The 27183-nt window shown below is 28.7% G+C and overlaps 2 protein-coding genes across 3 annotated transcripts in view; both read right to left on the reverse strand.

Annotated features, from left to right (window-relative positions):
- Positions 1-26244, reverse strand: part of LOC109607133 (microtubule-associated protein futsch) — a 155697-nt gene extending 129453 nt beyond the window's left edge. Inside the window, exon 1 of the mRNA XM_049964709.1 lies at positions 26237-26244. Within this exon, the coding sequence (XP_049820666.1) occupies positions 26237-26243 (7 nt within the window). The 5' untranslated portion in view covers position 26244. The remainder of the gene's footprint in view (positions 1-26236) is intronic.
- On the reverse strand, positions 71-2579 carry LOC109602071 (tetraspanin-5). 2 transcript variants are annotated; one of them, XM_049964711.1, is made up of 10 exons: positions 2283-2579; positions 2107-2227; positions 1978-2051; positions 1850-1924; positions 1383-1481; positions 1200-1328; positions 1093-1143; positions 917-1027; positions 673-789; positions 71-565 (listed from the first exon to the last, which is right to left on the reverse strand). In XM_049964711.1, the coding sequence occupies exons 1-10, from the start codon at positions 2388-2390 to the stop codon at positions 497-499; spliced, it is 954 nt and encodes a 317-aa protein (XP_049820668.1). In that variant the 5' UTR covers positions 2391-2579; the 3' UTR covers positions 71-496. The 2 variants fall into 2 exon arrangements, with proteins under 2 accessions (XP_049820668.1, XP_019873956.2); XM_020018397.2 differs by lacking the exon at positions 917-1027 and having other exon boundaries at positions 2283-2575.
- Positions 26245-27183: the final 939 nt, after the last annotated feature.

Here is a 27183-nt window from a genome sequence, read left to right on the forward strand (position 1 = left end):
ATTTTTTTGTCTTATATGTAATTTTTGACAGTAGTACGGGTATGAGTAGATATAAATCAACTTTTTTTCCAAATTTAATTTTTCCTATTATTAAATAATTAATAAATCAATTCAAATTAAATTGTTAATAAATTAGTTTGAGCAGCGGTGTAACGCCACACTGATATTGGAAACAATTTTACAATCAGTATTTTACACTCGAGTTTAACAGAAACGACATACACTCGCAAGTCAAATGTTGTATGTCCTTTCTCAGTACGGTCCCGTTATTTGGTATTAATGAACGCATAAAACATTATTAGTACACAACTGACAAGATACCCCAACCGAACCTTGACCGCATCCACCGTTTAGAAAGGATACGATGTGGACAAAGTTTTGCCGAATTCAACAGACGTATTTAAACGGGGTCGAAGTCCAGCTGATTGAAGGAGGGAGCCTCCCACGCTATGCGACAGGGCAAACTGTACTACACAGCGGTGGGAGTCCGCAATTGTCAGTGCCACTTGGCCTTCTGCGCAAAGATGTCGGCGCGTAGGTTCTGCGCAAAACAGATGCCCAATATCTAAACAAATCAATAAATATAAATGGAGGCATAACCTTAACAAATATTTTTTCTTTTAAGCATTTAACACAAAAATGAAGTGCAAATAAATAAAAACAAAGACTTACTTGAAAGAATAAAAGAATAAATGTATAAGAAGCAATTGATAACATGTTCTTTTCAATCCAATCCTCTGCTGCCTCTAAACAACCCTGCTCATTTATTATTTTTGACACATCAAAATTCTGCAATAAAAGCAAACATAAAAACAATCACACAAACAAAAACACAAACGGTGGAGAAAATAATAAAAAACAAAAGTAAGACACAGATAAAACTTGGTGCATGCGACACATTTGCTTAGTCCGCTACCTGCAGCACCATGATTCCCACTTTAACAGCCGCGACAGACACTAAATTCGTTTCAATCCATTCTTCACCAGCTCGTAAACAACCGCGTTCAAAAATATGACGCTCTCCTGGCTGCATGTGCACGTGTATACGGTATTGATTTAAATAAATAACAGTAATGAATAAATGATACTTACAAAGCCGGGTTTTCTAACGTCGTATCCGCATTGTTTGTTTTTGATGATCTCCTAAAATTCAAAAAATTTTTGTACAAATGTAATGATTAAAACAAGGTAAAACATACGTTCGCTTTGCGTTTGCAACAGGAGAAAGGCACACCACATGCCTCTCTACTTCCAACATCCCTTGATGAGCAGTTAAAATAGTTATTTCGGTCCCAATCTTTTGGTCCTTCAATGCCACAGCATTGGAGCTGAAAATAATTTGCATAGAAATCAATAAATCAAAACAGCCATTGGCAACATACCCAGTCCTCTTGAATCCAGTCAATTAAATTTTGTTGATCAGGGTCTTCTCTATAATGAATTATGAAGGTCTGAAAACCTATTGTTGCTTGAGACTTTATCTGAAACATTGTGTAATCTAGTGTTAAAATTGAACAGTAAATATATAATGAAGTAAATATTAAACAGTTAGGAATAATTATAAATATTAAAAACTATTTATAGTAAGAAATAATCTTATAATATTAATGTTTCATTCTGTGTGAAGTTCAGGTCATTAATATAAGGAAATTATAATAATATTTAATTACAACAACAATTATGTACAATTCTCACAATATTCAAGACAAAAAACATCACAATAATAAACCTTCAATGTAGTGACTCACACAATTCTTTGAAGGCTAAACAAGTGTAGACATAGGTAAAATCAATGAACCTTAACTCTCTTCTTAGAATTTAACAACTGTTACAAGGAAATCAGACTTACCCAATCTTTAAAAATAAAACCCAATATTCCTGCAGTCATTTCAAATAGTAACAGTATTGACAAAATTATAGCATACTAAAACAAAGAAATTGTTATTAAACATGTATTAGAAATTGTGTTCCTATTACTGTTGCTAAAAGGCATGTATTTTCTCTTAGAGCTCCAACACATCCTGTGAATCCAATTATGAAAGTTAAAGTGCCTGCAATTATATAAATTAGCATGTGTTTGTTGGGGTCAGAATTTTTTTAACATACCAATACAGATGAGTATAAATGCAGGATCAAGAGCAATATTTGCGACTTTTCCTAGGTTGTTGAAAATGTCCTTTTCACTCCATGCCCACACACCCACAGTTAAAATGCAGAGGCCCAATAACTGATTGATCAGCAGATAAATAAACATTAATTATGTATTCAGTAATTGAACTTACCCAAAAAAGGACATTAAATCCGAAAATCATATACTTTAAACAACCACTGACTTCAGTGGTCTCCCTTCTATATTTTCTGACAGGCATTGTTGGTAGATTTACAGTCATCCCTTTTCAAATTAAAATCTGTTATGCGAATTATTGAGTTAACAGGATGTCATGATTTTCTTTAATTTCTTCTCATCGCGCAAACAAACACACACGATGATTGGTAATCAAGCGTGGGCCATCACATTATAGTGGCCCCGCGGAAGTCGATGAAAACGTTTAAATAAATATGCAATTAACTACACCAGACATAACAACGAACAGACACTGTTTATGACAATTGGAATCACAAAATACATGGTTAGGATTTGTCAATATCATAAAGGAGAGGAATCTGTTGGAAAATAAAGAATGGTGAAGAAACCTGCCCTAGAGGTTAAGAACAAAAATTGCAGATGGCGCTACTGCCTTGTAAACTACATTAAATAAATTTGAATCTTATTCTATACAAATACATAATTTTAAAAGTATTATATATATATTTTTTAGATTTTCAGTAGAAATATTTAAATATAAAGATTTTAATTAAGATTTTTAATATTTTTACCAAATTGACTTATTTCAAAACATATTTTTCTAGTATTTTCTGATTTTACTGTTAAAGTGGCACGCGCACAAAGTAAATTATATATTATTTAAATATTTGATTACTAAGATAAATACATACAGTAGTGGTTATAATTATAGCAATTTATAATAAAATAAGCTGTCTGGTATGTTGTATCTGCTGTTCATTAAGCTAATTTAATTTTATTTAAACCATTGTGTAGTTTTTTATTTTTCGATGGACACAATTATAGCAACTTTTTAGTTTATGATAGTGAATTTAAATCGATTATTTAATACCGGTTTTTTGCTTATTATAATTATTTAATCATTGGTCAAATTGAATTGATTATATGATATAACATAGTTTTAGCCATAGTTTTTTGATTCTGCATTATGATTGATATTTTACATTCACAATTGCATTATCCAATTGTAATTTATTTACAATAATACCTTAATAACTATTTAGTAACATTTAATAATATCCAATTTTCTAAGAAGTTAACAGGACATATTACTGTACTTATATTGTATTGAATAGTTTTCTGTTCCGTTTTCAATTTAACAGAGGCAATATTTTTTCCACTCGAAGTTTACAAACTAATTTTGTGCAAGTGCTCATGTAATCATGAAAAGTTTTGCAAGTTTCAATTACAATATTGTCGTAACGGGAGATAAGTCCAGTGGCGTTTTCCCCAAAGCTCGAAACACCAAACAATAATGCTTTTTACCGAAACCCGCAGACAATTCTTATCTCTGCATCAGAAAGATTTATAAAGTAAGTTTGCAACTCCCCAATAAAACGTTTTAGCATTATAAATTATTTAACTTGTTCCTCGGCCAAAAGCAATGAGTTCTAAGCCCTTTTACAAGGTACTTACCTGGGTATATATGTTCAACAGTTTTATTGTAAGTAAATACGTGTTTTTATTTTATCTTCATTAATTATTGTGGTACATTTCCATTATTGTTTGCCCTGAAAGAGAATAACAACTTCGCTATTGATTTTGGTTAATTGGGCGAATGATCGACTGTTTTCAAATGGTCCGTTATTGTTGTGAGCATTACGACTTGAATATATTGTACTTCTAAATCGGGATCAAGTTAATTTTCATCAATTAAGTCACATTGATAGGATTTGAATAATTGGATTGCCTGAGAGTGGTTGGCAATAAGAGCGGCTAATCGCATAAGCCCCTACCGTTTCCACAGTGTTAAGATGTTAGACCAGATGGTCTAAAGAAGCATTAAACAGACGCTGAGCAAAAGGGATCTTATCATCTTTTTCTGAGTGACTCTCACAGCGTCAATTTTAAATGTAAATGATGTAGAGACGCACTCTCTTGAGGATTAGAACTGCTAATGATCTTTGTTTTCAGATGAGTTCCGTAATTGCCTTGTGGCTGTAACTGAGATTGTTTAGTGTGTTTTGAAAATCCTTTTTACATACTATAAAATGAAAATTTGTATTCACAATATCAATTTTTAAATGTGAAATATTTTTCGGATTTTCAAATACATTATTTAAGTCCGCTACAAATAATTTTCTGAATTTGATAAGTTTATAATAGTATGTGACACAGATAAAACTAAATTTAATCTTTATTGATATTCTTTGAGTTGTTGCTGTGGTAATAACTGAGAATGCATTGTTTGCAGTGAGCATAATATTAAATTGCAGAAGGCACTCCAAATATCTACACCCAGTATACAGTTTGCATGAATATTAAATTAACTAAGTTAATCAAAAATATTCGTGTCTAGAAAATATAAAGGTGTCTAATAATAAAGATTGAATTCTGAAAATTTATTTATATCTACTAATGATGAAAAAGTTTTAATATGCATTTCCTTACTGCGTGATACTGTTTAAGGAAATTATATTCTAATATTAGTTGAAAGTGTTTAATGGAGTTTTTCCTTAGGTAATTGATATAAATTACCTTTGCAGCCTTGAATTACTTCATTTTCGTGATTATATTAGCTTTAATATCTTCCTGTAGGTGCAGTAATATAATATCAAAGCCATCAGTAATAAAATGTAAACTTGTTTATTTTTATACAATTCCACAAATTGATTTATAAAGATTGGATCAGAAAAGTTTAAAAAAAGAATCTTGTTAAGTTAAGTAAACATATTTTATAAACAGATTATTAAAGTACTTTTTAAAAATAAAATACATCTAGTGGAATAAATATTTAATTGAAAATTAAGTTAAAAATTCCTTTACACGTAATTGCAAACTTTCATTTGGGATAAAATTTGTGCAAATCCGGGTTCTATTCACACCACATGAAACGGAATATTTTATGACGAGGATAAAAAATTACTTCCGTTTGTAGAACTGCCGAGAATTAGGTCAAAATTATTGTGCGGAGCAAAAGTTCAGTCGATGTTTGTCGTATCCTGATCCAGGCTAAGACTGAATATCTCATAAATAAACTTCCTGATAGATCTGATATTATTTTCTGTCACCAGTATTCTTAAAGTTTATTTCAGTATCGACTGATAATTTGATTTTTCCAGATTCCCGTCAGTTTTAAAACCATTTTAAATACATACCTCAACATTGTACTGTAAGAATTACCTGATATTTGGTATGACAACAGGAATTTTCGCCATAAATTATAATAATCCCGCTGCAGAAATCTGTATGCAAATGTTTATCTAACACTTAATTGGTATTAACTTTTTATTGTTGGCCGCAAGCCCCAAAAATACTGCACAAGTTTTAAAATTTATATGTGGCCAGAATTTAATGTTTGGCTACTTTATTTCACCTCGGGCTTGTTTAAACTGGAACGACCTCCGTGTATTATCATAAACGAGTTAATTTCACGTACCCTAAATCTTCATTAACTCTTTTATTATCTGGTATTAATGTGTAACCGAGCGTTCCTCTCCAGTTTAATCACGGCAGCAGCAAAGACCTAAGGAATTACGAAACTAAAGTTTTCATGTTTGACTGGGACAGACATCTACGTTACCCGGAGTTTTGGTGGGTGTGTTTGCCACAATGTTCCTAGAAACTTCTTGGATGCTTCCTTTAAACTACAATAAGATATCAGATCAAACTTTAATTGTTTACTATCCCAAATGAAAAGATAATAAAGATAATACGTTGACCGTGCGACAATTGATGTTCAAGATTACAGATTATGTGAGTGTGAATTCTCAGTTTGCAGTTGAGATAATTAAAATGTTGTCAATCATAAACTTAACTGAATGAATTTTCATTACTTTAATAAAATGATATTTCATGCTTAATGTATGGAAAATTATTGAATTCCAGTCACTTTGAATTAAATTCATTGGAAAGCTGTTTAGCTTTTGATAGATATGAATAAACGTTATTAAAATAAAATATTTAAAGCCAGAAGTTATTTTTCTTTTTTAATTTTAATGAGGTTTACATTAGTTTATGATATGGTCTCAAAAAAATTAAGAAGTTTAAAATTGTCGTTAATTTAATCAGACCAGAACTTTTTGGAAAGTTAGCTCTTTGCAAATTAAAATGTTTTAAACAACTCTTGCTTAATTTATGAGAAATTTATACTAAGTATATCACTGTTCAATTAACTATTAATAAAAAATTAATTATATATAAAAACTAGCTCTGAAATCATGTTGTTTAGTATTTTCCTTAAAGTTTACCAATGTACCAATTAAAAGAAAAATCTTAATGTTGCACATGTGACAAACTTAATTGATCATAAAATTGATCTTCCTAGAAAGATTCTCATAAAAGTACAAACCTCGCCATCTAAATATAAGCACAAATCTCGCCATCTAAATATAAGAAGGTTTCGGAACAGACAAATTCAAAAATATATATAGCAATTAGAATCCTCTAATGTTGGACACATGACAAATTAATTACAAAATTAATTGATCATAAAATTGACCTTCCTGAAGAGATCCACATTAAAGGACGGATCTAGCGTTCTAAAAATAAGAAGCAGCACGTTATAAAGACACGAAAAGGTCATGTACATCCCTGTCTCGGTCCATGGCGGAAAAATCCTGTTTACACCCTGCACGATGAAATAAAAATGTTGTTTAAAATTGTCGCGATGGCGATGGGCCGTTGGAGCCTGATTGGAGCGACGGCCGTGGCGCTTGCGTTACTCCGCTCCGTGGCATGAGGTCGGCGGCGAAAGTTTTGGCGGTTACAGCTCGGAGACGGCTATCAGTTCTCTCCATCCCTCACTGTGTTTACGGGGCACATACACCAGGCGACTGTGGAAAAACTTTTGCCGCCGCGCGCTCAAAACTCTCATCTCGAAGTTGAGGCGCGTTTCCAGACTCGGTGTTTTGATATTCGAATTTGCAGCCGCGGTTTTGGTAATTGCGGAGACTTTGGTGCGCTCTTAACTGTATTATTTTATTTTTTGGAATTTTGCGGATTTTTGGATTACGGTTCTGTGGGTGTTTTTTTCATGTGTGTGGTTGTGGTTAGGTGGTTACTAATCGTGGTTAATTTTTGTAAGTACCCATTCATTTAAAATAATGTGATATATATCTAATTTAGTAATTATAGCAAATTATAGCAAATTCCATGGTAATTAAAGATAATTTTGTCTAAATATTGATTATTGCTAAATTATTAATCTTATCAGTCTAAATAAAATAGACCATTAATTAAAAAAATTAAATTCTTTAAATAAAATTATTTGTTTGCAATATATAATTAGATTAGATATAAATTCAATTTGCACTAATAATAAGTAAATTAAATAATTAAATTGTAATAATTAAAAAAATTACATTATTACAATTATTTAAATTTTGTAACGTTTCATTGGTATCAAAATAGAATAAATTATTTTAATTGAAATTTTCTTTTCAAAAAATAAACATTGAATTAATTAATTTATTTTTAAATTAATTAATTTTAATCCATTATAAAAATGTTTACTAAAACGGTACAATATTGATTTTTAATTTGAATTAAATCATGATGTTTGATATTTTAATTGTTTTTAACGTTTCCAAATATTTACTTAAAATTAAATGATTTAAATATTTAATAGATTAAGTGTTAATTCATATATCCTACTAAATTTAATTACTTATTAATAATAATATTTATATCAAGTTGTTTTATGTTATTAAATTGTAATGGTACAGTAACTTTTTTAATAGATTGAAAATTATTAAATAAAATTTTAAGCCATTATTATTAATTATAATGTTTCATTATATATTATTTAAGTACAGCAGTAGTAGTACATTAATTTAAAACTTTTTTGATAATTCTGAAACTTGTTCATTGTTATTTTTCAAATTTTTGATCAAAATTTTATTTCGACTCTATAAACTTTAATTTATTTAAACTAAATTATTAACATATTTATTAATTCTTTTATAGGATTTTAAAATATGTAACACGTATCTAATGAAAACTTGGTGGTATTTCTATGTAGTTAAAGAAGGATGAACAAAAATTTTTGTTTAAAATATCTTATTTTATAAATAAGACGTTTCAGTATTTTAATCAATAATTTAAAATTACGTTAAAGTTAATATAACACTACCTTATGAGCCGTAATGTATAAATATTTAATAAAAGAAAGAATACCGTCGACTAAACTTATTGTAATAAAGTTTTTTAGGTTAATTCTAACAATAAAACATTTTATTACACCAACCTTAACTCACATGTTTGGTCTTTTTATGTACTGTAAAAATAATTTAAGCTGCAAATTTGCGAGAATTATTTGCTGGTTTCAAATCTATAAAAAGTGTTTCGTGTTAAATTGCAATGAAAAGCTAAAGAAGACATTATTTTTCTCACTTGTATGTTATTAAGAATATCACTAGTTTAATTCACTTAATAATAATTATAAATAATTGCAGCATCTGGTACATTTTATATAGGTATTTTAGAGAATAACTTTAAACCAATTAAATTTTCGTCATTCATTAAACTAATTTGTAACGGAATTCAATAAAAACTTCCAACAAAATAATGTTTATAATAATGTTATTGTTCCAGAACTGTTTCAGTATGGTAATTCATTCAATCCACTTATGGAAGTACTTAATTCGATTATACCATTGTGAAGTAATTAGAAGTGATACTTCCGCATGCACAAGCGACGAATGTTTGAGATAGTTTTAAGTTATATGACATTTATATTGTGCGCCCTCTTCTACAGTTTCATCTGAAGAAGTTTATGGGACTGGAAGATTTATTATGCTGATGCAGCATTCCTTGAGGCTTTCCTTATTATTTAAATGGCGCAAGCGAGAATATTCAGATTCCCTCCTTTGAGAATTTATTATTTTAATATTTATTATTAATTGGATGTTCCAAGTGTCTAATTATCATTTTTCGTTGAAGTGTCTTTTTTCCTAACTAATTTTTTGATATTATTCGGGATTTGTAATAATGGTGGATGCGTCGGTTTTATTCTTGGGAAAATTTAATTAGTTAAAGTTAAAAGTTACATAGTCATCAAGGGACATTAACCAGTTAATGGGTCAGGTTTTGTGTTCTTACAAATAGTTCATACAGGAGATTACAAACTTTCTCACACAACAGATATGTACCTACTTCCACCACAATAAATTAACTGTACTTAGAAACATGGTACTTGGTAATCTAGATTATTTGGCATCGATTTTGCATTTATTACGAGAAACTCCTTTAAATAACAGAGGTAATTTTAATTAATGAACCAAATGAGTTGTTATACAGATAACACGATTTTGTTTATTAAACTAAAATAATTGTTTGGTTGCAAGTAATATATTTTGTGATGTTAGTTTAGCTTTTCCTAATATATAATATCTAAAATGTAAATTAACTTAATTGCTAGGGGCCATTGTTCAACAATATAATTTTAGGCTATTTAAGGCATGCAAAATTCACTTGGACTTGAAAAACCCCTCATAGTATCGATATACGAGACAAAAAGTTGGGGTGAAGAGCGTTCGAGCGTTAATAATTTAAAACATCTATTTTAAGAACAATATGATCCGAACCCTGGTTGATTAATAATTGTGCTTGCTGAATATTTTTGTGGGAGGTGAATATTTGTCGTTGTAGCTTAATTACACTGAGTTTTCATTAAGTTTACATTAATTTAAAATTGTTTAAGTTTTCAGTAAATATTATATTTTATCATTTTAATTTTATTTAAAGTAGTTATCAAAATTTTTGATAAAATAAAAATTTTGATAATTGGTGGGGAGTTTGATCTTATTAAAATAGAATTAAGCAATAAATATAAACCTTGTATGAATAATAAAAATTATCTACTAAAACATTATAGTTCGCCTTAGCCATAAAGAAGTTAGTTCTCATAAAGTTACCAACCTCAGTAGTAAAAAGGTTACTTTACTGTCTAGTTTATTACAAATCACCATTATTAAATAAAATCTGTCTTATAAACACAAATTTAACTGTTCTTTTTTACAAAATATTATAATACAAATAACTGTTAAAACTTATTTTTATATTATATAACCAATTGTTGGTTCAGAAAGTCAGTCATATATTTTTGTTACCGAGGATTTAAGAACGAGGTTTTGCGAAAGCGATTTGTTGTGTTTTTGATGGGTTATATACCACTGAAATCAAATTTCAGATGGATAATCAACTTTGTCCGTTATAATGGAAAGTCAGAAAATGTCTAAAATTTTTCATCATTTATATCTTGTTTATTGTGAAAGCTATATAAAAGTTTATACGGGAAATTTAATGGCAAAACTAAGATATGTTGTCTTATATAAACAATTTCCACTTGTTTAGACAAACTTGAAGCTCAGCAAAATTTATTTTTATTTGTAGTCGAATTGAAAATCATGATATTATTATTATAAAAAGCTTTTTAAAATTTTTAATTAGTTAACTTAAAAGTTTTAATACTTTTAATTGCAACAATTAATGTTTTTATTCGTAAATAAATATTAAAATACTATATGTTAAGCCTTATTGTTAAATTAAAATTAATAAATGTTGTCAATTAATAATATAAAATAAAACATTCAATTTTCAGAATCATGTGATTCTTAACAATACAAACCAGTAAGAATATTATGGTTGACATAAAATAATATTATAAGTTTTAGCAAAATTGTTGAAAAGAGTAATTAAAATTTTTAAAAAGCCTGAAGCTTGTAACAAAATTGTAATTTTACTTAATTTTTCTTTCCACCATAAAAACATTGTGTCTAATTCATGTATGAGAGAATTTTTTTCAGCTTCAAAGGAATGCAACCAAGTAGAAACAAAATGTATCAAATCTGCTTACATGAGATAATGGATCTTAGTTTTGTCTTTTAATTTTATGTACATACTTTTTATACGATTTTTTATTTTTTTTCATTATAATTAAAAATTATATCTGTCTGACATATTAATTTTTTGGTAGATAACCCATCAAAATCACAAATAATAATGCATCATTAACTTTTTTCCAAATAATCCTCCGAACATAGAAACTTATAGTTAAAATTTGTATTAATCTATTTTACCAAACAATGTACTTTTATCAGACAACAATAACACATGGACTAAAAAGTTCAGGGTCTAACATATAATGGTGTTAATTTTATTGCATTCACCTCTTTTTCAGTCAGTATTAATCTTTAAAAGACAACTGTTAAAATTTCATGATATTCTATTAATTAGTTTGTGAGTTATTGTGCTAAGAGTGATGCTACTTTTGTTATTTTCAAAACAATGGATAAAAAATAATTTCGTGCTTTAATTTTACACTGCTTCTTGATGGGAAAAAATACCGTTCAAGCGAAGGCTTATAAAGTATTATGAGAACACCGCTATATAAGAAACAACAATAAAACGTTGGTTTTCTGGTTTCAAATGTGGTCATAGAGACGCCGATGATGCAGAACGCAGTGGACTTCCAAATGAGGCGGTAACACCAGAAAACATCACCAAAAATCCATAAAATCGTTCGAAAAGTGACGTTGCGTATGTTAGCTGACATCATAAAGGTATCAAAAGAATGTGTTGGCTTTATATTGCATGGGCATTTGACTATGAGAAAGCTCTGTTCAAAGTGGGTGCTGCGTTTGCTTACTGTTGATCAAAAACAACAACGTGTTGATGATTCTGAGCAGCGTTTAGCCATATTTCAACATAACAAACTTGAATTTTTGCATCGATATGTGACAATGGATGAAACATGGATCTATCATTTTAAAATGGAATCAAAACTATCGTCATCTGAGTGGATAGCAACTGCTGAACCTCGTCCAAAGCGCCCGAAAGCACAACAATTGGCAGGAAAGGTTATGGCCTCGGTATTTTGAGATGTGCGTGGTGTCCTATTCATCGACTATCTTAAGAAGGGAAATATGATCAACAATGAATATTATATAGCGTTATTGGAGCATTTGATGACCGAAATTGCAAAGAAACCACCGCATATGGCAAAGAAAAAAAATTTGTTTCATCGAGGCAACGCACCATGTCACAAGTCAAAAGAATGGCAACACTATATAAATTGAACTTCGAATTGCTCCCACATCGACCGTATTCGCCAGATTTGGCTCCCAGCGACTACTTGTTCGCAGACCTCATAAAAAAAGCTCGCCGGTAAGAAATTTCACACGAATGAAGAGGTTATTGCTGAAACTGAGGCAATAAATAAATCTTTCTACAAAAGTGGAATTGAAATGTTAGAGCAACGCTGGAATGATTGCGTTACTCTTAATGGAAATTACGTTGGTGAATAAAGCTAAAAATGTGTTAGGACCGGGACTTTTCAGCATATGTATATATGCATATATTTATTGAATAAACTAAAATTACATGTTACAACTAATAAATTTGAATACATGTGGTTACACCAATTAATTTTAATTTGTCATTTCATAATTCGAATTAACGGATGTTTATTAATTTAATGTTAAATCATACATAATCGCACAAAATAATATTTTTAATACATATACTTTGACCTTTGTAACAACAAGAATATCCACAAATAAATTGAAGCGAATTGTGTATAATTTAAATTGCATTAGTACAATATTGATGATCTCATTACGATAAATCTAAAATAATTTATGAAAAATCAAAAATAGCTTTTGAATTATCACCTTCACCATAAATTTACACGTGACGGAGCATCTGAAGCACGGAAAGCGCATATTTTCCGGGAGGGGAAGAAACCCCATCAATTTTCAGCGACCGCAGTTTTCCCTAAATATGTTAGTATTTGCCTGGCTCATCGAACATTTCATTTATATCCATCGTCCTGCGTCACAGACTCGAAAATATCAGTTTAAGGTGTAAGGGAAATTAATAGGGCGCACCAGACTCAGCTATATTTGATGGCGTTCATTTCTACCACAACAACACTCAATTTATTAAAATTAATTCCCAATATATAATGTATAAATCTTATGATTTAAATGACGTAATTCTTCTATGTAATTGTATATTTATTGATCATTTAATTGTTCTGTTTAGTAAAATATTCAAGGTTGTATTGATTATTTTACATTTTACAACAAGATCCATAATCGGCACGTTGTTTGGATACGTGCCAAGAGATTTCCACAGATTCGGTATCTCATAATTACTTGCAAAACATTAAATATTCTGAAAAGATTTTATTACGTTGCGGTAGCCAGAGAAATGAAATTTTTTATGAGTAACTTTTAGAAATTTCTATTTGAAGCAACAATACATAATATAATAATCTTAAAAATATTCCTGGAATTTAATGGTTAAACCTAGTAGTGAATTAAAAATTCTGTAGTCGCTTATAATTAAATTTTGCTTAATTTACAGAAGATATTTTAACTTCCAGGGAAACTACTTCGTGCATACGCAATAAGTGTATAATTACTTTTACAAATTATAATGTTGTGTTTTATCCACTTTATTTGCATATTGGTGATGATAAATTCGTAAAGAAAATTCATTATTTTTTATAAATTGTTATATTATACAAGATATTAAAAATATTTCATGAATTAAAACTATAAATTACTTTTACATATAAAATTAATTTAATTTAAATAAAAACACAATTTAAGAATTAAATTGATATTTGTTAATATTATTGTTGTTTATTTTACATAACTAAAACATTTATAAATGTCTATATCTGTTCGGATTTGTAGGTTGACGAAGATTGAAATTATTTCCTAACTAGCACTAGTGGCTGGCATCTTCATAGATATATGGTATATGATCTGGTGTTACAATGACGGATATGCTCTTCTGATATTTGGTGGCCATTTCATTCCAAATTGTGAAAAAAAAAAATATTTTTGAATTATTTAGAAGTGAACAAGTAAGAACAATAACCTTAAAATGACTTTGCACGCCTTCAAGATACATCGAAATGCCGTTCTTAAATATACAGATTACAGTACAAAAACAACACCCATTATACAAATTGCATCTATTAAAGACCCCACAGTTCATGAATATAAATATCCTTAACTAAGATTCAAAACTTTAATTATAAACACCGAATTGTTTTATTTATTAATTACTCTTATTTCAACATGCAATATAAAGTGATGAAAATTATTTAGTTATTAAACACAGAGACTTTCTTAATGAGAACGATTTTAACTTTGGCAAAGTGGCAAATAATTTAAATTGAAGATATTAAAAAGGGACTAATTGTAAGTATCTTGTTCAATTTTGAATAACGTTTTCCGTTACAAATTTACAATTTCATTTTAATCCTTTTTGAATGAATCTATTTTTATTTATTCAATCAAAAATTAATTGGAAAACGATAAAATAAAGCTTTGTAGTTTCGACACACATCAAAACGGTTCGATCACAAAGGAAACACTAACAATCTCTATTTATTTACTACAAATACGACAGTTCCATTCCGTGAGTGTGGTGTATTAGAAAAAAAATTTATAGGACACACATGCAAACTGCTGAAACATGCAAATACATATTTGCCCATAAATGCGGAAATAAATCTTTTCAACGCTTATGATTGCTTTATCCGCAAAGGTGGACCGTTCACCATTAGTGGATAAACGTGAAAACGTATTATCATCCAGCAAAACAATTTTTTATGATTTGATTTTACAATGCAATTAGATTCTCATTCTACAACCCCGTTTTCATCGAATTATCATGAAAATGGTGTGTAAAATGTTAATGATTTGCCAAAGCTGTTGTTGAAATTAAAGTTTATTCATTAAAATAATTTGCAAAAAGAGAAAATGGCAAGGGGTGTAAATTCGCAAGTAATTAAAATTATGAAACAAAACACCTGAAAAATTTTGAAGTACATATAACATATATGAATGTAGTAAGTGAATGTTACGGAAAATTCCTGAGTAAAAGAATGAAGTGTCAACTTTATTTCAATTAATATGGGGGAAAATGCGTGAGTGGGTGTAATCACGCATTTGCCTACAGAACTCATTCATTAAAAAATTATTTCTGAACGAAATAAGTTTGTTACACTTAATATAATTACAGTTTAGGTAATTAGTTGGCGAAGTTAATTGTACCGTGTATTACACAAAGAATTAACTTTGTCTGTTTATGTAATGGCTTAAGTAAGCGAAAGGAAGTTGACTAGATCGAAGAAACTAATTATTGATGAGCACCTATTCTTGAAACATGTAAATTTCATTAAAATTTTGCTAAAGGTTGCTGAGTATAAATTGAAATTAATTGACTTTCCCTGTCGTATTGAAACTTTCAAAATTCACGCTCCATCCTCAACAGCATTAACGATTTTGTAATTAGTACGTTTCCATTTCACAATAGATGAACCCATTCATATCTTTTAAAACCGCGTTATGGAAATGTTTCATTAAATAACTTATATTTATTGCAATTTCCCTTTAATTAATTTCACCTACCACACAAGAAATTAACCAATTTATTTTATCTAGCTGCTTAAATTAATTGGGGCCAAGTTATTTTATTCGTGTGTATAAAAATTCACTAAAGTGACACCGTTGAAGTATATTTTTATAGCGTGAAATTTATTCGCGTGATTGTATAAATTAATATAAAAGCCTCACTTATGAGAAGTTATTAAATGTGATAGCGTGAAAACATAAATCATAAATTCAAATTTCGTATGCACGGAATATAAACAAATGTTTACTGTTTAAATTTGCAAAACGTGTTTACTATATTGGTTTCAGAAGTTGCCAAAGAAACACTATATGTAGATTAATTAGTTGATGGAAATCAAGAACGTATCATGTTATTATAACATTGCGTCTAGATTTAAATGGTTCTATTTTAAAAATATTGTAGTGTGAATAACAGATTTATTGCGGATATATCTATAGAATGATTAAAATTTATTTATATTGGGTAAATAGTTGATAAATCAAAGATGTGAATTCAATTTTTATAAAAAATAAACTACGTGATTATTCATTTTATTTTACGTTATTGGAATTGAAAAAAGGTTGATTTATGACCACATGTTTAAAAATAAAATTTGAATAAATGTTTTAATAAATATTCAGTAAATGGTTATATTCATAAACAAAGAATCACTAAAATATTTTTAATTTTTCATATACATAGGTTCGCAGATAATTTTGATTGACAATTGTTATTTCACATTGGAAAGTTTGACTGAAACGATTAATAAGTAGCAAAAACAGATAATTACATAAAATAATTGAATAACAATTGCCTCATCGAATAATAAGTTTTCGTTAAATGGAATTTCCATTTTCTGAAAATGTAATTTGTGTTAAATAAAGTTATACAAAGTTTAATGGTGCTCATGAAAACCAATCATCAAGTTTTACGAGAAATTGCCGAAACAATTAGAGTTAACAACTAGAAAGAAAATGTAATTATTCCCACGCCAAAATCTACTTTTCATATTGATATTCAAATTGTTGGGGATATTGAAACGGCAAGATTAATTCGTATCGTATCTGAATAAATTTTACTTTTGGGCGAGGTGCAAATTATTCAAGCCAGTCCGTCAACGTTTATTCAATACAGATTATTTTTTAACTTAAACGGTGGCTCTGTCGCTTTTTGATTATACGTCGGATTTTAAACGTTTCGGTGAATGTTTTCAATTCTTTTTTTTTGTATTTTGTAATAATTCTTTAAACAGCAAACTTGTAAATGACGTTTTCAAACCATGTTAGAAGTGAAGGTGCTTCAGATAAAATGTTCATACTTAGAACAGTTTATATTTAGTTTTGTAAAATAGTGTTGCCAATATATGAAATGTTTTAAATGTTGTTTTCTTACAAATGTTCAAGTTCTCCACTAATCTCCAACGATGAAAAAACGGTTCTGTATGACGCCATTGAAGTACTACGTTGTATGTGTATTTCCTATCTGCTATAGATATTTCTGGATGGTCGTCCAAGGTTGGTTAAAGGTTTTTGACAGTTCTTGGATTGTTAGACATGGACTTGCCTCCATTTCTGCCCTTAGAATGTAGTTAAAAATAATTTTGGTACTCCTAATATTTATTTAATTATTTACCCATTATTCAGTCAAATTACAAACATAAATAATAATTTCCATTACACTCAATACGTTTTAAAATTACCTTACATTACATTACATTACATTAATCTCTTTCAGAATAAATTTTATTCAATTTATTATTAATTTTTATTTTGATGTATTTACAAATTAATTAAATTCTACGTAATATGATGAAACGACATTTATTCGTTTATTGAATAACGAAGTATCACGGTAATATAAATTATGAATGCAATTAAATTATATATTAAATTTGTATAATAGACGTTTTATGCTCATATGTATGTATATGAACTGTGATACAAATAAATAAGTTTTATTATACATTCAATTAACTTTTGATAAATATCCGACATAATGAAACACTCAATTTTTGAATAATTATTATAATTAACGAAGGTTGAAATATTAATTAATATTGTTGAAAATGAAAAATCAATAAATTTTATTAAATTGATTGGTTTAATAAACCAAACTATTGAATAAAATATAGAATAAAATATTTTTCATTAAAATTATAATTATTAACCACCAAAATATTCTTTAATTAAATTAAATTGTTGTTTATTTATTTGTTATGTTAATTATTAATTTTTAAATAAACAAATAATATTTACTCATAAATATTTTACATTATAGTTCGATTTGTCAAAATTTATTATTTATAACAACAGAATTAAAATCAAGTACATAACAAACAGTCCTTGATTCGTATGAACCTCCACCATATTTTTATATGCGATGCAATCATAAAAATTGTTTACCATCATTAGTGACATGTGAGGTAGTAAGTAGTCCATAACTGCTAATCATCTATTTTCCGCCATTCCATTGAATAATTTATGGTCTCCCTAGTAATGGATCTTTCCAATAAATCAGGTCTTTATGGATAAATGTATTTCTCTGGTTGTTGTACAGGCTTATGGCCAACTGCATTATTAATAAATCCTGTTCGACATTTACACCTTATCAATCTTAAATTGACGATTTAATATGTCTGAAATTGGATAAATAACGATCTGTGTCGCCTAGGATTTCACGTCAATACCGTCGGTCCTAGATGCAATATATATATTTATACGACCAATTGTGACTAAGATTTATCTATGAAAGACAAAAACTATATCTTTCATATTTTAAGAGGCTAATGGATTTAAAAATTTAATTCAAATTTGAATGAAAATTGCAAAAATAAACCTATCTAAATGTTTTATGCGTCGGAATTTGAACTTTAATAAATAAAACAATTGGTAGAATTATAAGCAATTCCATTTAATATAATTAACAAATATGTACTTCACTATTTACTAAAATGTGGGGTAATAAAATAGAAAAACCCGATAATAGTTGGATTATTAAAATATAATTATTTCATTTAACCAGATTACTCCAGTATTATCATAAATGTGGTAACAAAAAACTTTGACCTTCTAATGGTACTGGAATCATAATACTAATTATAAATTATTAATTTGTAAGGGCGTTATTGATTTTTATTGTGTAATTGACAATTCTGGTGTATATTATTTTTTTAACATATTCCCAAGTAAGTAGTTTTCTGAATATTCAAAACTATTCTAACGTAATTCCACTTTTATTGATTATATGACCATTATCAGTGCATTCAATTTTCTTCTATGAACATTATAATAGTTGTAATAAATATAATGGATACCAGCCATATTTAATTAAAATTTCAATCAGGAATAGGAGATTTTAATTTTCAAATTAAATAAATCATTTTATAGTTAACAATAAAATGATTAATTTTTGTTTAATTAGTTATTTAGTTTTTATTTCAAAAAACCATTAAAAATGACCATTAACAAAAATTATGCATAGCTTTGGTTGATTTGGTTAATTAATTCAATATGTTGTTGTACTAAAATTTAATTTTAGTTTAATTTATATTTAATAATATTAATAACAATTTTTAAGTAATTCGTGCCAGTTTACATTTGGAATATAGATTGATTTTATGGTGGATGAATAGTTTTTTAAATTAGGTTAGCTTTTATTTCCATAAATTAAGCGGAAATTAGATTTTTCTGTTAGTTACACTACACGCCTTTATATGGAAATCATTTTTACTGCAGGGCACACACCGCGAATACTTTTTTTTATTCTATTTTCACTGGATTTCCTATGATTGAGTTTTCCACGGAAATTTATGAAACGCGACTTTTCTGCCGCCTAAGGCAACTTATAACTGTTAACAAGATGAACATACTTTTTTCACAGTTAACCCAATTTTATCAAGTCTATTGTTTAGTCAGGTGATGCAGTTATATTGGTGGGATTGTATAAGCAATTTATCGGTGTTAGATCAAATTATTGTCCGTTTGTGTCGACGAATTATAATTATGGCTACAATGACTTTGGACTAAACCGTTCCAAGAATAAAATGGACTGAATAAATGTTTCAATTTAAAACAGAGATTACCGGATAGATTACGCACGCTAAAGTTACTTTGTTACGTCGAGAACTTTCCCCTTTTTCCCCAACTTTCGGGCCTTTAACTGAATATATCACTTAAATTATATATTTAATTCTCTTTCAAAGGATAATGCTCACCACTTGCATTAATAGCATCCACACAATTCCAGAAAAGAGTGCATTAGAGTCTAAAAATTTATCACTGTCTATTTTTATTGACGTAAGAAAAATTAACTTACTGCGATATTGTACAGTTTTTTGATTCTAATCCATTGATAAATACTGTTAGTTTCGGCAGATCGTAGTGGTAAAATGGTTAGAATTGAGTGCAAATATTGATAAATTATGAGTTAGTAACTTACCAAAGCATTCCAATTAATGAACTTCAGAATTACACAACATCCTCTCAGTTCTAGTTCAAATAACTATGGTCAGTTAATTTTAATTGTCGATAGTTGTTGTGAAATTGAAAAAAAAAATAATTTAAACTATTACATAAAGGATCGGTTTTATTGTTATAATGTTTTGGTTAAGAATGTAAAATATTTAAAGAATCTATAATTAATTTATTTGAGGATGGTTATTTCCAAATATCTGTGTATTGTGAAACTATCCAGATTCAGATTCAGATTTGCAGAGTATAATAACGACTTCGTTTGTAGGAAATTCCAAAGAAACAATGTCGTTACTTTATTAAACAATTTATGGTATAAATTTCTAAAAATTTCCAAATTCTATTTAATGTCGAATGATTTCTTCATCATTTTCTTCTGTATTACGATTATTTATGAAAATAAAACGATGTCATCTTGTTCCTTCTATGTAGAATATTGATTAAAATGAACTTTAAGTCATTTAATCCTTTGGTTGTAATTTAGTATATTAACGACATGTTATTTTTTTAGTCCATTTGTCAAGTTCTTACAAGAATGTCAAGTTATCAAGTAAATATTAGATGAAATTCTTTGACTTTGTTATTGTCGAGTCATGAAAACTTTTGAGTCATCAAAGTTCGACTGTATTTTATTCATCGATAAATTTTAATTAACGATACATTTGAGAATTGTAATTATGTTTAGTAAAATGATAATAATGGATTATAATTACTAGTAGAGCTAGTGGATATTTTTATTTTCAGAATAAATTGAGTGTATTTATTCAGACAGGCGTTGTGACAATATCCAAATATTGTTTACAATAAATAGTTAATTCAAACCTGAAATGTTACTATGTAACATATTAGCCATTTTTCCTCAAATATACCATTATGATAACTTTCGTGCCACAAATTAACCAGTAATCAAAGTACCGAATCAACAAACAAAAGTAATTGTAATATTTCACCAACAATGGCAACACGTTCAAGGGCTTTTTTCGTCGTGTCATGTGGTCGTTTTCCATTTCGCCTACGATAACAGCGATGGGTTTCAACGTGCCACTAATTCTGAGACATATAAAGCTTTGATCTCGTATAAGATTGGAGAGGGTTTCGCTTTGTGAAAATTGAACCGTGATTAAATATTGACCCCAAAAATACAAATGTTTTTCCCTAAAAATGTGAGAATATTGAGATCACTGTAGTGCATATCTAGGAAATTACATTTGGAGAACATTGTGTTGTTAATCTACATACTATCATTAATTCAATGAAATGTAATTATCTTTCTGATCCCAATAATTTAATCAATTAAGTATTATATGTAGAAACGTTTGATTAAATTTTAGATCTTCAGCCGTTGCAATATGAGATTATACCAAACATAAACTAGAATAATTAGTTGGATTAATCACTAATTATAAGTACAGCTTCAAACTGTGGTTTGCAATGCATTTATTAGTAAATTTTATTTGATTACGATTCACGATTATAAAATAATTTGTCAAGCAAACTGCACTGCAAAGAAATCATCGTGACCTCCTTCTATCATTCGGTTAAAACAAAACCGCAAAGAGTGGAAATAATGAAAAAAAGAAAAACTGAATACAATCGTTCCAGAGCAAGTGCAAATTATAGTCTAATTTATTACACGCAGTCTGTGGCGTAGTTCCAGCAATATCCAAAACGGCGTTACATTACTCACCGAAATGCGGGAATGTCAGTGGAATGAATCTAATTGCACACTTCCTTCCCACACATATTTTTATTAAATCCACAATGTTTGGTTTCATGTTATGCGTGTTATATGAATACTTAAAACAAAATTTTAGGTAGAACAATGGACAACAACTATTGTATGGCATGTATGTACTAAAAACGTCGCTATATATTTTTCTATATATTATTAGTAAAAATTGAACAACCACGTAGTAGAAGTCGTATGTTTTTTGCCTACAAATAAAAGTTTTCCCCCAAAATTACCCATTACTTTCATGTTTTTCGAGGTGTTGTCTTCAGGCAAAGTTAATTCAAAAAATCCATTAGGATTATATCCTGACCTCTCGGCCTATTCATGTTTGGGATGGAGTTCAGTGTGAACTCTCAGTGAAAATGTGCTCCTTTAGCTTGTATTGCTCTTAATTACATTTAATACTTTAATAAGGTCTATTACTCTATATTTAAGAAAAATTAAATTTACTGTGATTTTCTTTACATAGAAATGTAGTAATTTTAAAATCCAATAACCTAATTGAGATATTAGGTTCGTTTAATTTATCGAATGTTGCCCTACCATTAATTTACTCTATTATTCAATTGTTCTTGGGAGTTCTGAACTTTGAAATTAAAATTGAATTTTGGCAATAGTACCCATAGATGTTCCCTATTGTAAAGTGTCGTAACAATACGAGATGAACCCTTGTTTAAGGCGTTGATAAGGGTATAATTACTCCAGAATATCTTAAATAGTTTTAGACGTATAAGGTATTTGTTTCATTAATATTTCGATTATCATGTTATTAAATTTTTGATTGTAAGAACACTACTACTAATAATAATTTTTATATACAGAGTGTCCCAGAATATCTATAAATATTTTTCCTACAGCCTTCGTTACGAAGATGCGGGCTTATCATAGACACCTGACCTAAATCTATTAGATTTTTTTTTCTGGGACTATTTAAAAACTTTATTTTTTGCAAATCCTATAGATAATAGAGAAACTTATTGGAGATAATAAATTTTAATTATGAAGAAAAAATGACTAATGTTGGGGCATTCTGGAGGGCCCAATAATCTCAAAACTTAGACATATGGAGTGCAAAAGAGTAGGAGGAAATCATATTGAAACGACATACAAAATGATGAAACTTATTTTTTCGAATACGGTTCATTTTATCAATGTCGATTGAGGTATTTTGTTTATGCTGTTTAAAAATATTATTGTTGGGCAAAAGCCCATCACACCGGGTGTAATATAAAATAGCATTAATATGTTAGAACTAGTCCGAACTGCAAACTAAATAAGCCGAATGTAATTTAAACGGCCTATTTTAAGGAACCAGGTAAGTCTCCTTATCATATTAAAAAAAATATTCAATTCCACCTAGTACTTATTTAAAAATAAACGATTTCCGAGTGCGTTCATTATGGGCCCCTATATTTAACAACTTTTACAAATAAAATAAAATATAAAGTTGTTTATTTCTAACAATATTTAAACAATATAAAAATTTAATATCAAAATATTAATACAATAAGCAAACATAAAATTTAATGGATTATTATTAAATGCCGAGACTATTATAATACTAATATTACGTCCATAAAAAACGAAATGAGCCCCCATTTGAATTATGGCTAGACATTTACAAAACACGTCTCTTATTCCTTTTCTTTACGTGTAAGCTTATACGACGATAAAGCCAAAATTTAAATCTGTATAATTACACACTAGCGCAGAGCTTGTGTTTAATTAATTGAGAATTATGAAATGAGGCCAAGGTTTATTAGCGCCGAAATGTAATTTATTAATCGGTGTATGTTTATGGATGTAATTAACGAAAACTGTCACAATGTAGTTTTCTCGATAATTGACACCTAAAGTGTTCTATAGAGCACGCAAAGACTTTGTTAACTAAACCAAATTATTTTTATTTATAAAATAACTTTAGTAAAAAAGGAATTTTATCTCCAACTTAATAAATCAAAATTAATTAACCAGAACATGGTTTTAATAAATATACAAAATTATAAAAGTAATTAAAATGAAATTCATTTAATAAACGTAGACATAAAATGGAAACAATAAAATTATTAATGGATTTGTATATATTATACGTATATGTAATATTATATTTTGTTAAATATTTTAATACATGAGATATTTTAATATTTATAAAAATATATAAATGACTTTCATGGCTGCGCAAATTGTCTGCATTATACAGAGTGAAATATTTGGTTTCAGTTCTGAATAGACTATTCGTCCATACATTTAATTCTCAGTTTCATTCATGATTCTATTCACTTAAAACTCTGTGAATGTACATATTTATACAAGAAGTCTTTAATGAGTTTTCGTGGTTTCATAAAAGGTGAGCGCTAATGTTTTCATACAGTATTAATTTTTGAAGTAGATAAACACGAGAACCCCCATGCAGCCAGTAATTTAGTGGAACTAACTTTATATTAAAGTAAGATGATTAACTGTCACGAGCGTCAGCTAATCCTCGCGAATAATTGGAACGAGCAAGTACAATTTCTCGCGTACGATCCGTCAAAGTTTGTGCGCCTAAGTAAATTTACATCGTGGAATAATAAAATTTGGGCGTAGCTGTTGGTTTAGCTCTTTTTACTATGAATTATGTTTCTTTGTTTACAATGTGGTCTTTGTTAGTTTAATCAATTACGAACAAAGGACGTTGAAATATAAACGCAACATAAAATTAGATGCCACGACAGAAAACCAAACACGATAAAATATCCCATTACACTCGGAAGCATCGAAATTACTAAAATTTACATAAAAACCTTGACCCGAATTTATAAGGAAAGGATTTTCTGAACGAACCACAAAAAGCTACTTCCATTTCTGAACTCTTATAACCTGATTTTGGAAATTGTGCACGGATCTAATCGACTTTGTTGCGCAGAAGGGTGAATTTGCGGTAATTTCTTATGTGACACTTTTAATCACAGTAAACTTCTTGACCGGAAAAGCTAAATTAGAAATGACATAAGTCCCGAACAAAGTTAAGGCTTGGCAGTCTGTTTCTGTAATTTTGACCTACGTCATTTGTCAAAATGGGTTGACATATGTGTAATGATAATGAAAATGTCTAACCCAATTATTTGTTTTCCTGTTTTTTATTAATATTTAATTAACCTTTAAAAGTATATCAATTATCAATAAAGACAAATAACAGAATGCATATTGTTTAGGGCCAATTTCTCATGAGTTGTCTCTCGGGAAACACTAGCAAAATGCTTCTTCAGATTCTACTCATTTTATACATCGGTATTTTCGACTTTAAAAATAAATTGATTTTTTATAATGTTTCCCCAGCTCATAAAGGACGTCGCTTTTCAGATCTGCAGGAGTGAAATGGATATTACTCGGAACAATGTAACGAGTGGGGGAAAATTTAGTTTTGATTGTACTGTACATGATGAATGTGAATATTTTATTTGGTTTATTATTTCGAAAACATGAGTGTTGTTTAATTAAACGAAATCACCAAGTCAATGTATGCAGTATGTGTTTACTAAAAATGTATTACAAATATTTATGAATTTCTATCGAAATATGTTATCTTTTCAATTTCATTAATGGCTTTCTATAGGCATAAATACACTACATATCTTTTGATGTGAATAATTTCATAAATCAAAATACCGATGGCATTATATAGCAACAAATATATTATCAAAATAAGTTTTAATAAACAATGTGACATACTGCTTATAGTAAATTAAAGAATAATTAGAAAAATATCTTCTGGTCGTAGCTAGTTAGGACGGCCACAGTGTCGTACCCGTTTACAAGTAACGATTCCAAACTCTATTTACAACACTCTGTTAGAAATTTTACATTTGGGCTATTTGTAGTTGACTTAGATTGCCCCGTTGTAAAATTGCAATTATAGCGACAAAATCTGCATAAGAAAATCTTGAGACATTTTGTATTAAAGAGACAAATTAAAAATAAACTGAATTAAAAGTGTTGAAATCCAAAATGTAATGTTTTTGGTAATACAAATTTAACAAGAAACGGAATAATATATATTTTTGTCAATTAAATATATAAAAGTAAAATATATAGTTTTAATTTTATTTAATCTAGAAAATACTAATTATCTACTTGAAAAGACGTGCAGTGTATATGAACTGTTTTAGAAAGAGTGACACATAGAACATTAAGGTACTAGGTGAAAATTAGGGCATATTCATAAATAACAAGGATAGACAAATAGGTGTACAAATAAACACGATTGGTACAAGGTAAACCCAAAAATGTATGGAAAAACACACGAACACAGTTATTATGTTGAGTGCAGTTATTGGGCATAAATGAATATCAGACCTGACATGAAAATCGAAAACGGCCACTCCACACTTAGTCCATTGTAATTGAAAAATGAATACATTACGAAAATTAACTGATCATTAATTTATTAAAGAATGATGAATGAAAAATAGACGTCGAAGTGACCCGGTTTCAGTTGAATATGGTACACGGAATGCATGGCTAAAAAATCATGATCGACGGCTATTTGTGGCTACATTAGTCTACTTTAAACATTCAATCAATATTGATAATCAAGAGTATGCATGAATTTAAACATCCATATAGATGATCACAAGCTTTGAGACTAAGCACCGATATTTCCACTTTGATAAGCCCGACGGATCAGCCTTTGAACTGAGCACCGTTCCATGGAAAACTAACCTTCTAAATTGAATTGTACATACGTTTTAATAAAGTTATAAAGGCATTTTATACTGGAAGTTGCCTCGTGTTTAGAAAATTCAATTTCTAATAAAAAGGTTACTTCTGAAGTTTTATTAAAAGTTTTATATGCAATATCATAATTTTAATATTCAGTAGGTTTATCGTGTTGTTATTTCTGGCTTATTCATTTTGGTTTTAACTCAACATTAGATATATAAATAATATTTTGAACTTTAGTTGAGGTGGTACACGAATAACTAAACAAATTTAAGAATTAGTTGTAAAGATTTTCAAGAATAATTTTAAATATACTAGTCACACAAATGTTTTAATCATATTTTCGTATTGAATGGTATATAAAAAGTTATATAAAGGCCTTCAATTTTATATCTTTTGTTTAAATAAGAAAAACGCCAAACAATAAAGTAGCAACCAGTCAAATAAAAGTAAAATGAAATTGTGCCAGAATTTTTAAATTTGGAGCAGTTTCAGACAATAAATTTATAGATTTTCATAGTGGCGGAACAGTGGCAAAGAATTAAAGTTAGCTTGCAATAAAAAGTCATTGTCAATTCCTT

Source organism: Aethina tumida, chromosome 3 (assembly GCF_024364675.1).
Source record: "Aethina tumida isolate Nest 87 chromosome 3, icAetTumi1.1, whole genome shotgun sequence".
Taxonomy (NCBI): domain Eukaryota; kingdom Metazoa; phylum Arthropoda; class Insecta; order Coleoptera; family Nitidulidae; genus Aethina; species Aethina tumida.